Source organism: Mustelus asterias, chromosome 25, assembly GCF_964213995.1.
Source record: "Mustelus asterias chromosome 25, sMusAst1.hap1.1, whole genome shotgun sequence".
NCBI classification, from domain to species: Eukaryota; Metazoa; Chordata; class Chondrichthyes; order Carcharhiniformes; family Triakidae; genus Mustelus; species Mustelus asterias.
In genome coordinates this window covers 12,173,789-12,189,415 of record NC_135825.1, presented here as the reverse complement: position 1 = coordinate 12,189,415, position 15,627 = coordinate 12,173,789, and the positions used below count along the sequence as shown (strand labels likewise).

Sequence of the window (15,627 nt, the reverse complement as noted above, 5' to 3'; positions counted from 1 at the left end):
AACGACTTGAGGCAATTCCTGCTCTCATTCGGGATTGCCTCTAGTAGAACCACGAGCTACAACCCTAGGGGTAACGGACAGGTGGAAAGGGAGAATGCTACAGTCTGGAAGGCTGTCCTACTGGCACTGAAATCCAGGGGCCTTCCAGTCTCCCGTTGGCAGGAGGTCCTTCCAAAGGCACTCCATTCTATCCGCTCCCTCCTGTGTACGGCAACCAATGCTACTCCCCACGAGAGGATGTTCTCATTCCCTCGGAAGTCGTCCTCGGGAACCTCATTGCCAGCCTGGTTGACGTACCCAGGACCCGTCCTTCTGCGGCGACATGTGAGGGCTCGCAGGTCCGACCCCTTGGTCGAACCGGTCCAACTCCTCCACGCCAACCCTCAGTATGCCTATGTGGCATATCCTGACGGGCGAGAGGACACTGTCTCCATTAGAGACCTGGCGCCCGCAGGGGACGTAGCAACTCCTGTCGCTCCTATTCCCCCAGTCACGAATCCACTACTCCTCATTGCTTCCCGAGACGTGGCGCGGTCAGCACCGGGACCAGTGCATAACACTTTTACTCCCATGTACAGCTTGCCTGAGACTCGGGAGATCGGCGCGACCATCATCACCACCACCACCACCACCAAAGGTTCCAGGATCCCCTGCACCATCGCCTCACCAGGGCCAACCGGCCCTGGAGTCCTTGAGGGGACAGCCAGACGTTGTTTTGGAAAGAACGCCACCGCAAGCACCTGCTCCGGTTTCGCAACCGGTGTTGAGGAGATCACAGCGTCGGTGCGGTCCTCCAGACCGTCTGGACTTGTGAATTCTGTTTATATGACCTGTTTTTTCTTGCACCCCGCCACCTTTTGTTCTTAAAGGAGGGGTGAATGTGGTGAACCATCGTTGGTTCACCACTGGGGGTTGTTATTATGTTACTGTTGGGCTAGGGTGTTGTTACTGTGGGGGTTGTACAATGTTGTTGGGTTAGGGTGTTTACCTGTTATAAGAGTTATCATGGCACATTCCAGTGGGGTCCCGCCTCCGGTGGCGAGGTATAAGACCCCCTGCTCCGGCAGGACCCCTTCAGTCTGAACTGGTGTATTCGTGTTAGTAGTTCCATTGTTACACAATAAAAGCCTTCAATATCGAAGCCTTGGTTCCACGTGCTTAATTGTCACGCATCAGAAACATTAAATGTGTCAATCCGTGTGTGATCAAATCCCCCCAGTGAGAGACGGGTTATCAATTTCAGTCTATTAATCGCTCAGTGAGTGCAATTAGTGGAATCTAACAATGGCTGCTCGGGTTACTGAGCAAGGGCAGAAGACAGAGGCAATGGGGGAGGCTGAAGAAGTGACTGGGAAAGATACCAAGGAGCATTGGAACCTCACTGCTTATTTCTAGCCTGATTGTGTGAAAGGTTTTAATATCAGTATTTACAGACTTTCACAACAGAGATGGTAATGTGTATTTCTGGGTTACATTTTGGTGATTGTATCTATCAGATCAGCATGGGTGGTTCTCAGGCTGTTTTATTTTGGGCCTCAGATGAGGACCCAGGTGACCAATAGCACCAATAGCAGCAACTGCCTCCTCCACACAGACCCTGAGCTCCACAAGACAAAGGAATGAACAGAGACAAGCAACTCACTGACGGGCTATCCCACAACACAGCGAGTACACGTTTCCTGATCAGCTTCCTTGATGTGTTGCAACTCCAGTGTCTGAAGAGGCTCATTTGACAACATAAGGGACGGACCAGAACGATTCTCCAACACAGATTGATTCACTCTGAAATGTGGTGAGCGGGTCCAAATCCCACTAGAGAGGCTGGCAGTATAGTGCTGAGTGAGCCACTGCACACACACCGATCTGTCACTGCGGAGAGTGGCGCATGCACAGTGGCCCCCTCACCGCTAGCCTCCCGATCGCTGGCCATCCCGACCCCCCACAACCATCCAATCACTGGCCTACCAGAGCTCTCCTGGGCCAGCCCCGATCTCCCCCCACCCAGATAGCCAGCCCTGGTCCCCCTCCTCTCTCCTTCTCACACTGATCCCAGTGCACAGTGTCACTGAAAACCCCCCAACACATTGAGCCCCCAATAGGCCCCACCCCCCAGAATGCCAACTCCCCCGCCAGCACCACCCACATTGGCACTGCCTGGTGCCTGGTGGGAGGTGCCAGTATTTGTTTTATTCATTTGTGGACATGGGCATCGCTGGCTGGGTGGCATTTATTGCCCATCCTGAGAGGTTTGCGAGGCCATTTCAGAGGACAGTCAAGAATTAACCACATTGCTTTGGCTCTGGCATCACATGTAGGCCAGACCAGGAAAGGATGGTAGATTTCCTTCTTTAACGGACATGAGTGAACCAGATGGGTTTTCCAATAACTGACAATGGTTTCATGGTGATCAGTAGATTCTTAATTCCAGATTTTCTTTATTGAAATCAAATTCCAACTGCTGCCATGGCGGGATTCGAACCCTGGTCCCCAGAACATTAGATGAGATTATGGATTTATAGGCTAGCGATAACACCACTGGGCCATCACCTCCCCATGGGTATCTGCATATCTTTGGTTGTGGGAGGAAACTGAAGCACCCAGAGGAAAACCACGCAGACACGGGGAAAACGTGCAAACTCCACACTGACCACACAGCCAATGCTAGAATTGAACCCGGGTCCCTGGTGCTATGTGGCTGCAGTGCTAATCACTGTGCCACTGTGCCACACTGGGTTGACTGAACAAGCAATCCAATCTAATCCCACCATCTAGTTCTTGATCCAGAGCTCTGTAGGTTACAGCATCTCAAGTTTAATCCATTTTGTTTAATGTGATCAGGTTATCCGCCTCTCCCACCCTCGACCACTCTTCCAGGCAGTGAGTTCCAGACCCTCAACATCCCCCGAGTGAAATAACCCATTGCCCCAAATCTCATCTAATCCACTCACCATTAAATTTAAATCTTTCGGTCCTGGTTCATGGTTTGATCTGGAGAGCTGCGATGTTCTGATATAATAGCAGACATTGTAGTTCAGGCTGCTTGGAGGATGGAGAGAAATGGAGAGCTGGATGTGTTGGTGAGATTGCAACATGACTGACCCTGAATGAGAGGTTGATGAGCTGAAATTCACAGAGTGTTTGATTTTTAGATGCTCAGTCAGTTTCTGAATGTTTGTTTCTTTCCCACAGAACCCGTGTCTGTTCCTGAACTTAGATTTTTATCACCACCAAATGCCTCATGTTCTGGGGGCTCAGTGTCCGTCTCCTGTGAGTCTGTCCAGGGATCACTTCCCATTCAGTACACATGGTATGAAAAGACCCCGTCTGAAGATTCAAAGATCTCTGACACCAATAATCTGGATCTACATTGTCAATCCTTCAAACAGCGACGTCATCAATATTACTGCACAGCCTCAAATAACCAGGGAAAAAAATCCAGTGAAATGGTTACAGTGTCAGTGATCCACATTTCAGAGAATGACTGCAGTTATTTAACACAAATCAGCAACATTGGTAAATATCTCTTTTCGCTTCAAAAAGTACAACAAATTTTTAAATTAACATCAGTCTGAATTGCTCATGGTTTATGTTCTATCAGTTGCTCGAAGCAATTGGAATAAAAATAGAATTGCATTTATTTTGCACTTTTCACATCTTCAGGACAGTTTTAAAGTCCGTTCTGGTCAATGCTGGAACTGATTCAGAGCCATTGTTGTGATGTAGGAAGCTCAGCACCAATTTGTGAGCAATAAGCTCCCTCTAAGAGCAACGTGATCATGAGCAGACAATCTGCTGTCTGAGAATTGCTGTTTGAGAATATAATAACTCGAGGAGCCGGCTGTGAAGGAACCGTGCTTCTATTGTACAAAATGAAAATAAAGAATTCCCACACACCTGTGGTGAACACAACAGGTCCCAACCAGGACTAAAAGATTAATGGAACCACTCAGGGTCTTGCTTTATAAAGGGCTTGGGATACAATCTCAATATGGTTGTCTAATTATCAATCCGCCGGAAGCACATATTCAATGTGCCCAACGATATCAAACAAGGAAGTATCCAATTACATTAGAAGGTGTATTGGAGAGATTTCTCTGAACACAGTGGTAAATCCTATTGAAATATATCTGGTTGTATGAAGCAATTATTTTCAGTTCAATTTTTGACCTGTTGTCTTTTCAGCTGCAAGTGCATTGTGGGCAAAAAATAATGTAACAGGAGTTTTGGGAAGATCGATCACTATAGATTGTCACTATGACAAATTGTCTCAGTCACATGTGAAAACTTGGAGTCGTCAGTGCTCTGTTTTGGTAAAATCAGACGATCCAGATGGACGGCGAGGGAGAATGTCGATCACAGATCACAAGACACAAGCATTATTTGTTGTTACTATGGAGGATCTTCATTCAGGAGATGCAGGATGGTACAGCTGTGGTATTGATAAGCCCGGCTTCCTTTCAATGTTTCCTGTAAAGCTACAAATATCTGACGGTACATTGTTCTCCGTGATTATCTTTATTACTCTCGACTGAAATGTCTGATCGGTGCTTTACCTGGGAGGAGACATTGACAGCTCCGATATCCCGAGGCTCCGCAGCAGTGCAGAGTCTGGCAGCTAGAGGGCAGTTAGAACAATGATTATGTTGCAGGAATTGTAATTCAGAGGCCAAGAGTAATGATCCAGAGAGATGGGGTCAGATTTATTGCACCTTGAACCCCGTTCTCCTGGTGAACAAGTTGGCAAGGACCTCACCCTTGCTCCCAATGCCTGGATAATAGACCTTGCCCACTTCCGGGATACTCCCCAGATACTCACCAACAGCTCACTTCTTCCCCTGTAGTAAATTCCTTCAGCTCATTAAACGTCCATACTCGGTTGAAGGCAGACTCCAGTGCTGTTTGCACTGAGAATGTCTAAATTTATATGTTCAAAAACAAAGGGACTCAGTACAAAAAGACCAGTTCAAGCCAGTTTCCCCAATTAACTATTCCAGTTGCTGCCAGTGGATAGCTTCTATCTCCCAGCTCATGTCCTTTGGATGATACGTACGTCGGAATTTTACTGCCTCGCCCGCCATGGTATCGGAGCGGGTGTGGGGCAGACTCAAGGGTGTTGACCTTGGGCGGTATTTTCCGTCTCGCTCATTCGAGGCCATAAAACCCCGCCCTCGACTTTAAACAGTACTCACACTTAAGTGTTAAACGGTACTTACTGTTAAATGTTAAATACAACTCCAAACAATGGCTGGAATTCACCAAACTCGTCCGCAGCTGGAATTATCCAGTCCCGCTGCTGTGAATGGAGATTTGGCTGAGCGCCAAATTCCCAATTCCAACTGGCAGCGGAGGTGGATTTCAGGTCAAGATTAGATTTTTGGAAAGATATTTAAGTCTCCGTTATCTCAGCAAACATCCACAGTCTATCTCAGGTCACACTCCAATGATTGTTACTAACTAATCTGCTATCATGAATATCTGCTGTTCATGACAGCAATCAATAGATACTACCTGCATTCGGCCAAGCTCCCACTGCCAACTCTCTCTCTCTCTAACACTTCCCCTTCCGCCTCACACCCTGGATGAGGTGTAGAAATATTGGGACTATGAAACGATTTAATTTTTTGGTCATTCTAAAGTTTAAAATTTTAAAGTTTATTGTTAAAGCTTTTATAAATTAGTGTCACAATTAGGTTTACATTAACACTGCAATGAAGTTACTGTGAAAATCCGTTAATGATTGTCTTTTCCACAGAACCCGTGTCTGTTCCTGAACTTAAATTTTTATCACCACCAAATGCCTCATGTTCTGGGGGCTCAGTGTCCGTCTCCTGTGAGTCTGTCCAGGGATCACTTCCCATTCAGTACACATGGCATGAAAAGACCCCGTCTGAAGATTCAGAGATCTCTGACACCAATAAACTGGATCTACATTGTCAATCCTTCACACAGCAACATCATCAATATTACTGCACAGCCTCAAATCACCAGGAAGAAAAATCCAGTGAAATGGTTTCAGTGTCAGTGATCAACAGATCAGGGGAGAATTGCAGTTATGTGGCACAGATCAACAGCGTTGGTAAGTGATAGTTGAAATAGGAGGAAATAGATGTTCGGAGGGAGGATGTCCTGGCAGTTTTGAATAAACTGAAGGTCGAAAAGTCCCCTGGGCCTGATGAAATGTATCCTAGGATTCTTTGAGAGGCAAGGGATGAAATTGCAGAGCCTTTGGCTTTGATCTTTGGGTCCTCTCTGTCCACGGGGATGGTGCCAGAGGACTGGAGAATGGCGAATGTTGTTCCTCTGTTTAAGAAAGGGAATAGAAATGACCCTGGTAATTATAGACCGGTTAGTCTTACTTCGGTGGTTGGTAAATTGATGGAAAAGGTCCTAAGAGATGGGATTTACGACCATTTAGAAAGATGCGGATTAATCCGGGATAGTCAGCATGGATTCGTCAAGGGCAAGTCGTGCCTCACAAATTTGATAGAATTTTTTGAGGAGGTAACTAAGTGTGTTGATGAAGGTAGGGCAGTTGATGTCATATACATGGATTTCAGTAAGGCGTTTGATAAGGTCCCCCATGGTCGGCTTATGATGAAAGTGAGGAGGTGTGGGATAGAGGGAAAGTTGGCCGATTGGATAGGTAACTGGCTGTCTGATCGAAGACAGAGGGTGGTGGTGGATGGAAAATTTTCGGATTGGAGGCAGGTTGCTAGCGGAGTGCCGCAGGGATCAGTGCTTGGTCCTCTGCTCTTTGTGATTTTTATTAATGACTTAGAGGAGGGGGCTGAAGGGTGGATCAGTAAATTTGCTGATGACACCAAGATTGGTGGAGTAGTGGATGAGGTGGAGGGCTGTTGTAGGCTGCAAAGAGACATAGATAGGATGCAAAGCTGGGCTGAAAAATGGCAAATGGAGTTTAACCCTGATAAATGTGAGGTGATTCATTTTGGTAGGACTAATTTAAATGTGGATTACAGGGCCAAAGGTAGGGTTCTGAAGACTGTGGAGGAACAGAGAGATCTTGGGGTTCATATCCACAGATCTCTAAAGGTTGCCACTCAAGTGGATAGAGCTGTGAAGAAGGCCTATAGTGTGTTAGCTTTTATTAACAGGGGGTTGGAGTTTAAGAGCCGTGGGGTTATGCTGCAACTGTACAGGACCTTGGTGAGACCACATTTGGAATATTGTGTGCAGTTCTGGTCACCTCACATAAGAAGGATGTGGAAGCGCTGGAAAGGGTGCAGAGGAGATTTACCAGGATGCTGCCTGGTTTGGAGGGTAGGTCTTATGAGGAAAGGTTGAGGGAGCTAGGGCTGTTCTCTCTGGAGCAGAGGAGGCTGAGGGGAGACTTAATAGAAGTTTATAAAATGATGAAGGGGATAGATCGAGTGAACGTTCAAAGACTATTTCCTCGGGTGGATGGAGCTATTACAAGGGGGCATAACTATAGGGTTCGTAGTGGGAGACACAGGAAGGATACCAGAGGTAGGTTCTTTACGCAGAGAGTGGTTGGTGTGTGGAATGGACTGCCTGCAGTGATAGTGGAGTCAGACACTTTAGGAACATTTAAGCGGTTATTGGTTAGGCACATGGAGCACACCAGGATGATAGGGAGTGGGATAGCTTGATCTTGGTTTCAGATAAAGCTCGGCACAACATTGTGGGCCGAAGGGCCTGTTCTGTGCTGTACTGTTCTATGTTCTATGTTCTAAGTTCTAAATAAGCTGGTTGCTGGTTCGGTTCCTAATGTCTCTCTGAATGACTGCAACTGACAAAATTCACTCTGCTTTGTCCCTCAACAACTCGGAACAAAGTTACTGATTAAAATATTGATTGAAAATATCAGGATCATAAAATATTCCCCAAACATGTCTAAATGTTGCAGTAATCCCATTAATATTAAATAGAACTTGACTGACAAGGTCTCCATTAACCATTCCTGTTCCCATTTCTTGGAGATCAAATTGTGAATAACAATCTTTAGCTGATGTCTCTTGCTTTAGGATGAATCGTAAGGATAGAGAGTTGAAGAGTTGATGTGAAATGATAGCATCTTAAGAGGTCTCACTTACAAAATGAAAGAATGTCTTCCATTTATTTTCACAGTCATCTGACTTCTCGAAGCGCTTTACAACCAATGAAATGCTTTTTGAAGCACTGTCACTGTTGTGAGGCAGGAAACACAGCAGCCAATTTACACACAGCAAACTCAAAATAATGAACTGATAACCTGTTTTTGATTGAGGGATAAATATCGCCGGGTGATTTCGGATAACGCTTCTGTTTTTCTTCAGGAGATCAAGTGCCATCGATCTTATACATCCATAGTTTCATAGAATCCATAGAATCTTACAGTGCAGAAGGAGACCATTTGACGCATCGAGTCTCCGCCAACGTCAATCCCACCCAGGCCTTATCCCCATAATCCCATGCATTTACCCCAGCTAGTTCCCCCTGACACTAAGGGGCAATTTAGCTTGGCGAATCCACCTACCCGCACATCTTTGGACTGAGGGAGGAAACCAGAGTGCCCGGAGGAAACCCACGCAGACACGGGGAGAATGTGCAAATTCCACACAGACAGTCACGCAAGGCCAGATTTGAACCCGGGTCTCTGGCGCTGTGAGGCAACAGTGCCAACCACTGTGCCACCATGCCGCCCATAGAGCAGGCAGATTGGGGACTCAGTTCAACATCCCATCCGAAAGGCAGCACCTCCAACAGTGCAGCACTTCCTCAGTACTGCACAGGAGTTTCAGCTTTGATTTTTGATTCCTAGAGTAGGGCGAGAACACAGATCCTTGTGGCTGCAGATACAAGAGTGCTCCCAACAGCTAACACCGGCAAAGAATCATTAGAATAGAAGGAAATAGTCTGCTAAATCTATTCAAAATTATTTGAAGCTTTGATAAGATAAATTGAGACTAATTATTTCCAGTAGTAAGTGAGTGAATACTCGAGAGAATCCAGTTAAGATCATCACAACAAGGACAGCGGGAGAAATTGGGAGAATTTTATTGATGCAAATGATTGTTAAGATATGGATTGCGTTAGAAACAGAATCAATAACAGCTTTCACAAGGGAAGCAAAAAAGGAGCAGACATTTAGGAGGATTTGGGGAAAAGACACAACAATGGGAGTGTCGTTGTAGACTCGATGGGCCAAATGGCCTCCTTGTGCGCTGCATGGATTCTCTGATTCTAAATGGCAAATTCTTTCATAGCGATGGAGGGCAATGGACCAAATTTCCTTCTTTGCCGAAAAATTCTATCATCACAAAATGCTGCTCAAAATCTCAGAATTCCATGTTCTAAACACTGAATTACTCAGTGTTAACATAAACACTAACGATAGTCCTGAATTAATGAGGACTATAACCAGTTTGAATGTTTAATATTCAAATATGTCAGTGTCAGAAGGGGCTCAGTTGGTAGCAGCCTGATTTCTGAAACCAATGGATTGTGAGTTCAAATTCTCCTTCCGAGAAAGGGGTTGATATCACTGTACAGCACGGAGATTGCGCTCTGCTGTTGACGGTGCTATTGTCTGGTTGAACTGCTGATCCATGCATCCTTTGAGCTAAATGTAAATGATTTCATGGCCCTCTTCCAGGAGGAATAGGCAAGTTTTCCTGGTGTCTTACAGACCCTCATAACATTTAAGAATTATTTAGATGTGCACTCGTGATGCCAAGGCACACAGAGCTATGGGCCAAGTGCTGGAAACTGGGTTTGGAATAGTCAGGTGGTTTGTTTTTGACTGGCGCAGATGCGATGGGTGCTCCCTCCCTCACTGCACAGTGGATGTACCTACACCACATGGACTGCATCGGTTCAAGAGGCATCTCATGACCACCTTCTCAAGGGCAATTAGGGATGGGCAATAATTGCTGGCCTAAACAGCGACACCCACATCCCAAGAAGAGGCGCTCCCTCAACGTGGTTCTCCCTCAGGTTGAGGTGCCACTTGACAATGTGACTCTCTCAGTTAACGACAATGAAAATGAGGCTGATCTGAATGTTGTTTCCTTCTTTCAGTCGGACCTGAAAATTCTTGTGAAATTTTAACAGTATCGCCAACACATTCCTCAATTCCAAACTCCAAATTTGCTGAAAGGTACGCTGTTTTTATTGTTAGTGTTTAAATGACATGGCTTCTGTGTGAGTGATTAAATCCTCTTTAACAACTTTGGCGTGAGAATGGATGTCATTTATTGTCCTGGGCCAGTCACAGAGCAGCAATCATTGTTGGATTGCCACTCCGCTTGAAGCTTTCCACCCTCGACTCAGCTCCACATTTCTTGCCTGATCTTCCGACTCCAGATTCTCCAGAACTGTGGAGCGCAGTGTCCCTCGGAGAACTCCATCGGAACTCTGTAGGAGCACAGGTGGGTCGGGTGAAAGATGGATAGGGAGACAGGTGTATAGATGTGTTGCTAGTCGGAGGCAAGGATGGTAGGTGGGTGAGAAAACAGATGAGTGAGGTCACAAGCGTGTGAGGTGGGTAGAGTGGCAGTTGGGTGAGGTAGTCTGTTGATGAAGTGACAGGAGGGTAGGGTTGCAGGTGGGTGAGGTTGTAGGTTGATGAGGTGGTAGATGAATAGTGTGGCAATTGGGTCAGGTTGGCAGGGGTAGCCTGGTTTGGGGGCTAATCAGATTTGGACATTGGGTAATCAAGTGGTGGGTGCAAAGGGTAGTCAGAGGGAATAATCGGATTGGCTCAGGTTGTGGCATAGTCACAAGATCAGGTGGAATTGGCGGAGTGTGGGGTGATAGTTGGTGTGTCAGGGGGTTAATCAGAGGATTGGGGGGACTCCAGGGGGTCAGTGTGATTATTCGGGGGTCAGTTCTGTGATTACCCAGGAATTAAACTTGATTCTTTCAGTCTAACATTTCCTGGGTAACTATCCAGTTAAGCCCCATGGAATTGTTTGAAGTGTCTGACTCTTACCCAGAGCTGAAGATTTTCACAGAGGGACCCAGGGTACAGCAGAATTGTCCGTTGGAAGTTCCAATGTCCCAGGCAATTCCCATGGAGATCATCATGTTGGGTCATCTGCAGGGTCCTGACACACATCTTGGGTCATATGTCCAGTCTCTGACGATCGGGGAGACTGGGCATCATTTTTCAATAACTCTCAGATCAGAAACCTTGGCGGGATGTTGTTGTGTTCGCTTCATCATGAAGGTGTGAGTTTTAAAATGGGTTGATTTGATGTGATGTCATTAGGGTGCGTGCTCAGGCTGCTGTGTGACTGTCAGTTTTGTACTTGATGCAGTGCAGAGAGCAGCTCATCAATAAAACCTGGTTTGTGCTTGCTTGAATCTACGTGTGCAAACCAAGTATTTTCTTTTTCTGTTAAAACCCACTACCCCTAACATAGTTGGGACACACAGAAAGAGCAGAAATTGTTGTCCAATGTAAACACGGAGGTTACAATGGTGATGAGGAAAAAATACCAACTAAACATCAAAATGATGAAAAAGCTGCTGGAAATACGCAGCAGGTCACTTCTTATCTACAGAAAAAGCAGACAAGGAGATCTCTGAAGAAATGGCCAATATTGATCTGGTCAAAGTTCACTGCTGTTTCTGAGATTTTGCTGTGTGCAAATTGGTTGCCACATCTCCCATATCACAACAGTGGCGGTTGTTTAAAAATACTTCCCAGATTATAAAATTCTTTAGGCCATCCAAAGGCCATGAAAAGTGCTGTATAATTTCAAAACCCACTTCCGTAAACAAATGGCCAAGAATTAATTGTGGCAGGAAACAAAGGATGATTGTTGATGGCTGTTTTTGTGACTGGAAGGCTGTTTCCAATGCTCAGTGCTCGGTCCCCTGTTTTTTCTGGCATATATTAATGATTTAGATGGAATGTAATGAAAATTACTAATGCAGTAGATAGCGAGGAGGATTGCTATCGGTTGCAGGAAGATATCAATGGACTGGTCAGGTGGGCAGAAAAGTGGCAAATGGAATTCAACCCAGAGAAGTGTGAGGTGATGCATTTGAGCAGGTCAAACAAAGCAAATGGTGAGATAATAAATGGGAGGATACTGGGGTATGTGGAGGATTTGAAAATCCTTGGAGTGAATGTCCACAGGTCCCAGAAATGGTTCCAGTGTCAGTGATCATCAGATCAGGGGAGAACTGCAGTTGTGTGACACAGGTCAGATTGGTGTGGCATGGACGAAAAGTGAGTGGTAAGAAATTCCTGGATTTTGATCTAACAATAGGATGACAACAGGTGACACAGAGGCACTGTGGTTAGCAGTGCTGCCTCGCAGCACGAGGGATCCAAGTTCAATTCTGGCCTTGGGTGACTGTCTGCCTGGAGTCTGCACATTCTCTGAACCTACGTGAGTTTCCTCCGTGTGCTCCGGTTTCCTCTCTCAGTCAAAGATCTGCACAGAAATCTAACCTGTTTCTCTGGAGAGACACCTGTCGGTTTTCTCACCGGAAACAACAGTCATTTTTTGCTTAGCTTCCCCCCTCCATGGCTAAAATGAGCCATTATCCTGCTCTCCCAGCATCTGAACTGAATGTTTTACTGATACACCGACTGCCTCCAGAATAAAGCTGAATCTGTAAACAGCCCCCGTAAACATAAAACACAATATTAGGGAAATCTTACTGAAAACTGTTGGTTCTGGCTCGAAGCAGGTTGTCTTTCTCTCCAGAACTTACCACACTCTGTCACAAAAAAAACAGCTGGGCGTGCTTCACATCGTCATGTAGGGGGCGGGGCCTCGATACACCAGCAAATCCTGGCTGCAGTAAGCTGACAGTGCACAAACATGGCGGCCCAATCAAAACTAAATGTAACCTCCCCCCCACCCACCACAGAGCTCTCAGGGGCTCCCCCCAAATCCCACCACACCCCGGTCAGAGTCGGGGCATCCTCCTATTATGAGCCAGCAATTCTCCCCCCACATCACCCCTCAGCAGTCAGTGCTGACACCAAACCCCTCCCCCGAATATCAGACCTTTCCCCCCCTCCAGCAGTCAGTGCTGGCACCACCCCCCTTCCCCCCGAACATTGGAGCCCTTCCCTCCAACCCTCCACCCACACAGCCATTGCCGACAAACCCAGCCCCTTCCCACAAACGGCTGCTCCAGCTCCCCTGTCCGCTCCGGCCCACCCTCACTTGTAAATGAATAACCCCTCCCCCATCAGACTCCCACTGAGGTCCACCCCGGAACTGCCACTGGTACAGGTTGGCACTACCAGGTTGGCAATGTTGGGGTGGCATGGTGCCAACTTGGCAGTGCCAACCTGCGCCAAGGGAGAGTGCCAGAGGGCATTGCCAGGCCACTGCCTGACCATATCCCTCTTGCCCAGGAAGGGGGTTCCCCATCATGTCCAGGTGAACCTGTTGTAAAATGCACCAATGTGATGTCACGTTGCCCCGGTTTGAAAACACAGCGAGGGCTCAATATCTGGGGAGTGGGGGGGTCTTTAATGATATGGAAATATATTAAAATGTATGTAAATCAGGTTCTTGCCCACTATGGCCGTGAATCTGATGAAGTCGCCTGCGCCTTCCAGGTTTTGCCAGATATTGAATCCCCATCAGCATTCCTGTGGTCCCCCAACCCGGGCTCACCATCCCACCCGGTAGCTGTGTTTACATAATGGTATTGTGTTAGCTTCCTAACAAAGTTGCTGTTTCTGTCAGTGGAAGTTCAGACTAAGAAGTGAGCTTTCTCTGTTTGCCACACCTTAGATGGTGCAGTTTTCATTATTCATGTTAATCACTTCACCGTGAACCCAATCTCATGGAGTTGTGTTTGTCACACTCCAGCGATGCCAGATTCCCTTAACCCGGTGTGTTCTGGAGTATCGCTGACAGGAACATTGCATTCACTGTCATCTTCTCCTTCTCAGTTGCCCAGTTTAATACATTGTTCCCAAACTGAGGCCGTCTGCTTCCGGCTGGTTCCGAATTTCCTGTCAGGAGGTGCACCAGGGAATTGTGGGATGATGAAAACAGAAAGTGCTGGGAAAACTCAGCAGGTCCGGTAGCATCTGTGAAGAGAGGAGCAGAGTTAATATTGAGTGGAATATGATTCTACTTTGGAACAGTGTGGGATGATGTTATTGGAAGTTTCTTACTCACTGAACAGATATCTCACCAATGTTATGTTGCACCAGACAATGTTTCTGTCCCAATGACCAGTCAATTCATAACATTCTTACTTCTAAGATTTTACTCAGCATTCCAGATATACTGAGGAAAGTTAATGAAACCAGCTCCATTTGATCTGTATCTAATGATCATGAAGTTGATCAGTGAAACTTTAGTTGATTGCTCCAGCTAACGTGCCTTGTCTGTGCGACGCTGCTACAATAGGTCACAGTGTAAAGAGGAGATTAATGTTCCAAACACGAAGCTGCCTCATTCCCTTCAAATCATTCTGTATTTCTTCCAGTTTGCTCAGTTCCTTCATCTGGAATGTGATTCGCTGGGGGCTCTTTACCCTCCTGGTGATTTGTGTGATTTCGGTCACATGGTACACGAGAAAATCTCAGGTGAGGATTATGAACTTTACAACAATCATTCTGAGCACTTTGTAATTATCACAGATATTGTGCAGAGAAACTTGCACTGATGTCAATGTCCACAGGACTAAACACAGGGGGGAATTTTACCTTTCATTTCCAAGTGTGGCAGGGGCGGGAAAAGAGGCGGTGAAGAAATATGGTGAAGAATATGTGTATAAATGTTGAAGGGACAGGATACTGCCCATCCCACCAGAAATTTCAGTTTCTTCAAGATCAAAATGATATTTTTGAAAGTCAACTTGATGCACAAAAGTGAAAACGGAAGCCCCCTCCCCTTGCACAACCTCATGCACCCCCCCCCCCCCCCCGCCCCCCCCATCCCCCGACACTGCCTCTGGCATTGACCCCTGGCACTGCATGGACACTGACACTGGCACTGACCACTGGCACTGCATGGACACTGCCCCAGCATTAACCCCTGGCACTGCATGGACACTGCCCTAGCATTGACCCCTGGTACTGCATGGACACTGACACTGGCACTGACCACTGGCACTGCATGGACACTGGCACTGACCCCTGGCACTGCATGGACACTGACACAGGCACTGACCCCTGGCACCGCATGGACACTGACACAGGCACTGACCCCTGGCATTGCACGGACACTGACACTGGCACTGAACACTGGCACAGCATCGGCACTGCCCTGGCACTGACCCCTGGCACTGCATGGACACTGACACTGGCACTAACCACTGGCACTGCATGGACACTGCCCTAGCATTGACCCCTGGCACTGCATGGACACTGACACTGGCACTGACCACTGGCACTGCATGGACACTGCCCCAGCATTGACCCCTGGCACTGCATGGACACTGACACTGGCACTGACCACTGGCACTGCATGGACACTGCCCCAGCATTGACCCCTGGCACTGCATGGACACTGACACTGGCACAGACCCCTGGCATTGCATGGACACTGGCACTGACCACTGGCACAGCATGGGCACTGCCCTGGCACTGACCCCTGGCACTGCATGGACACTGACACTGGCACTGACCACTGGCACAGCATTGGCACTGCCCTGGCACTGACCCCTGGCACT

The 15,627-nt window shown here is 47.1% G+C and overlaps 2 protein-coding genes across 2 annotated transcripts in view; one reads left to right on the top strand and one right to left on the bottom strand.

Annotated features, from left to right (window-relative positions):
• The window catches only part of LOC144511708 (titin-like), a 301,563-nt gene that overhangs the window by 132,047 nt on the left and 153,889 nt on the right, over window positions 1-15,627 (bottom strand). The window lies entirely within an intron of this gene.
• LOC144511684 (uncharacterized) overlaps window positions 1-15,627 on the top strand; it is a 124,767-nt gene that overhangs the window by 10,271 nt on the left and 98,869 nt on the right. Inside the window, exons 3-5 of the mRNA XM_078241919.1 lie at window positions 3,190-3,513; window positions 4,183-4,491; window positions 5,753-6,076. Coding sequence (XP_078098045.1) covers window positions 3,190-3,513; window positions 4,183-4,491; window positions 5,753-6,076 — 957 coding nt within the window. The remainder of the gene's footprint in view (window positions 1-3,189; window positions 3,514-4,182; window positions 4,492-5,752; window positions 6,077-15,627) is intronic.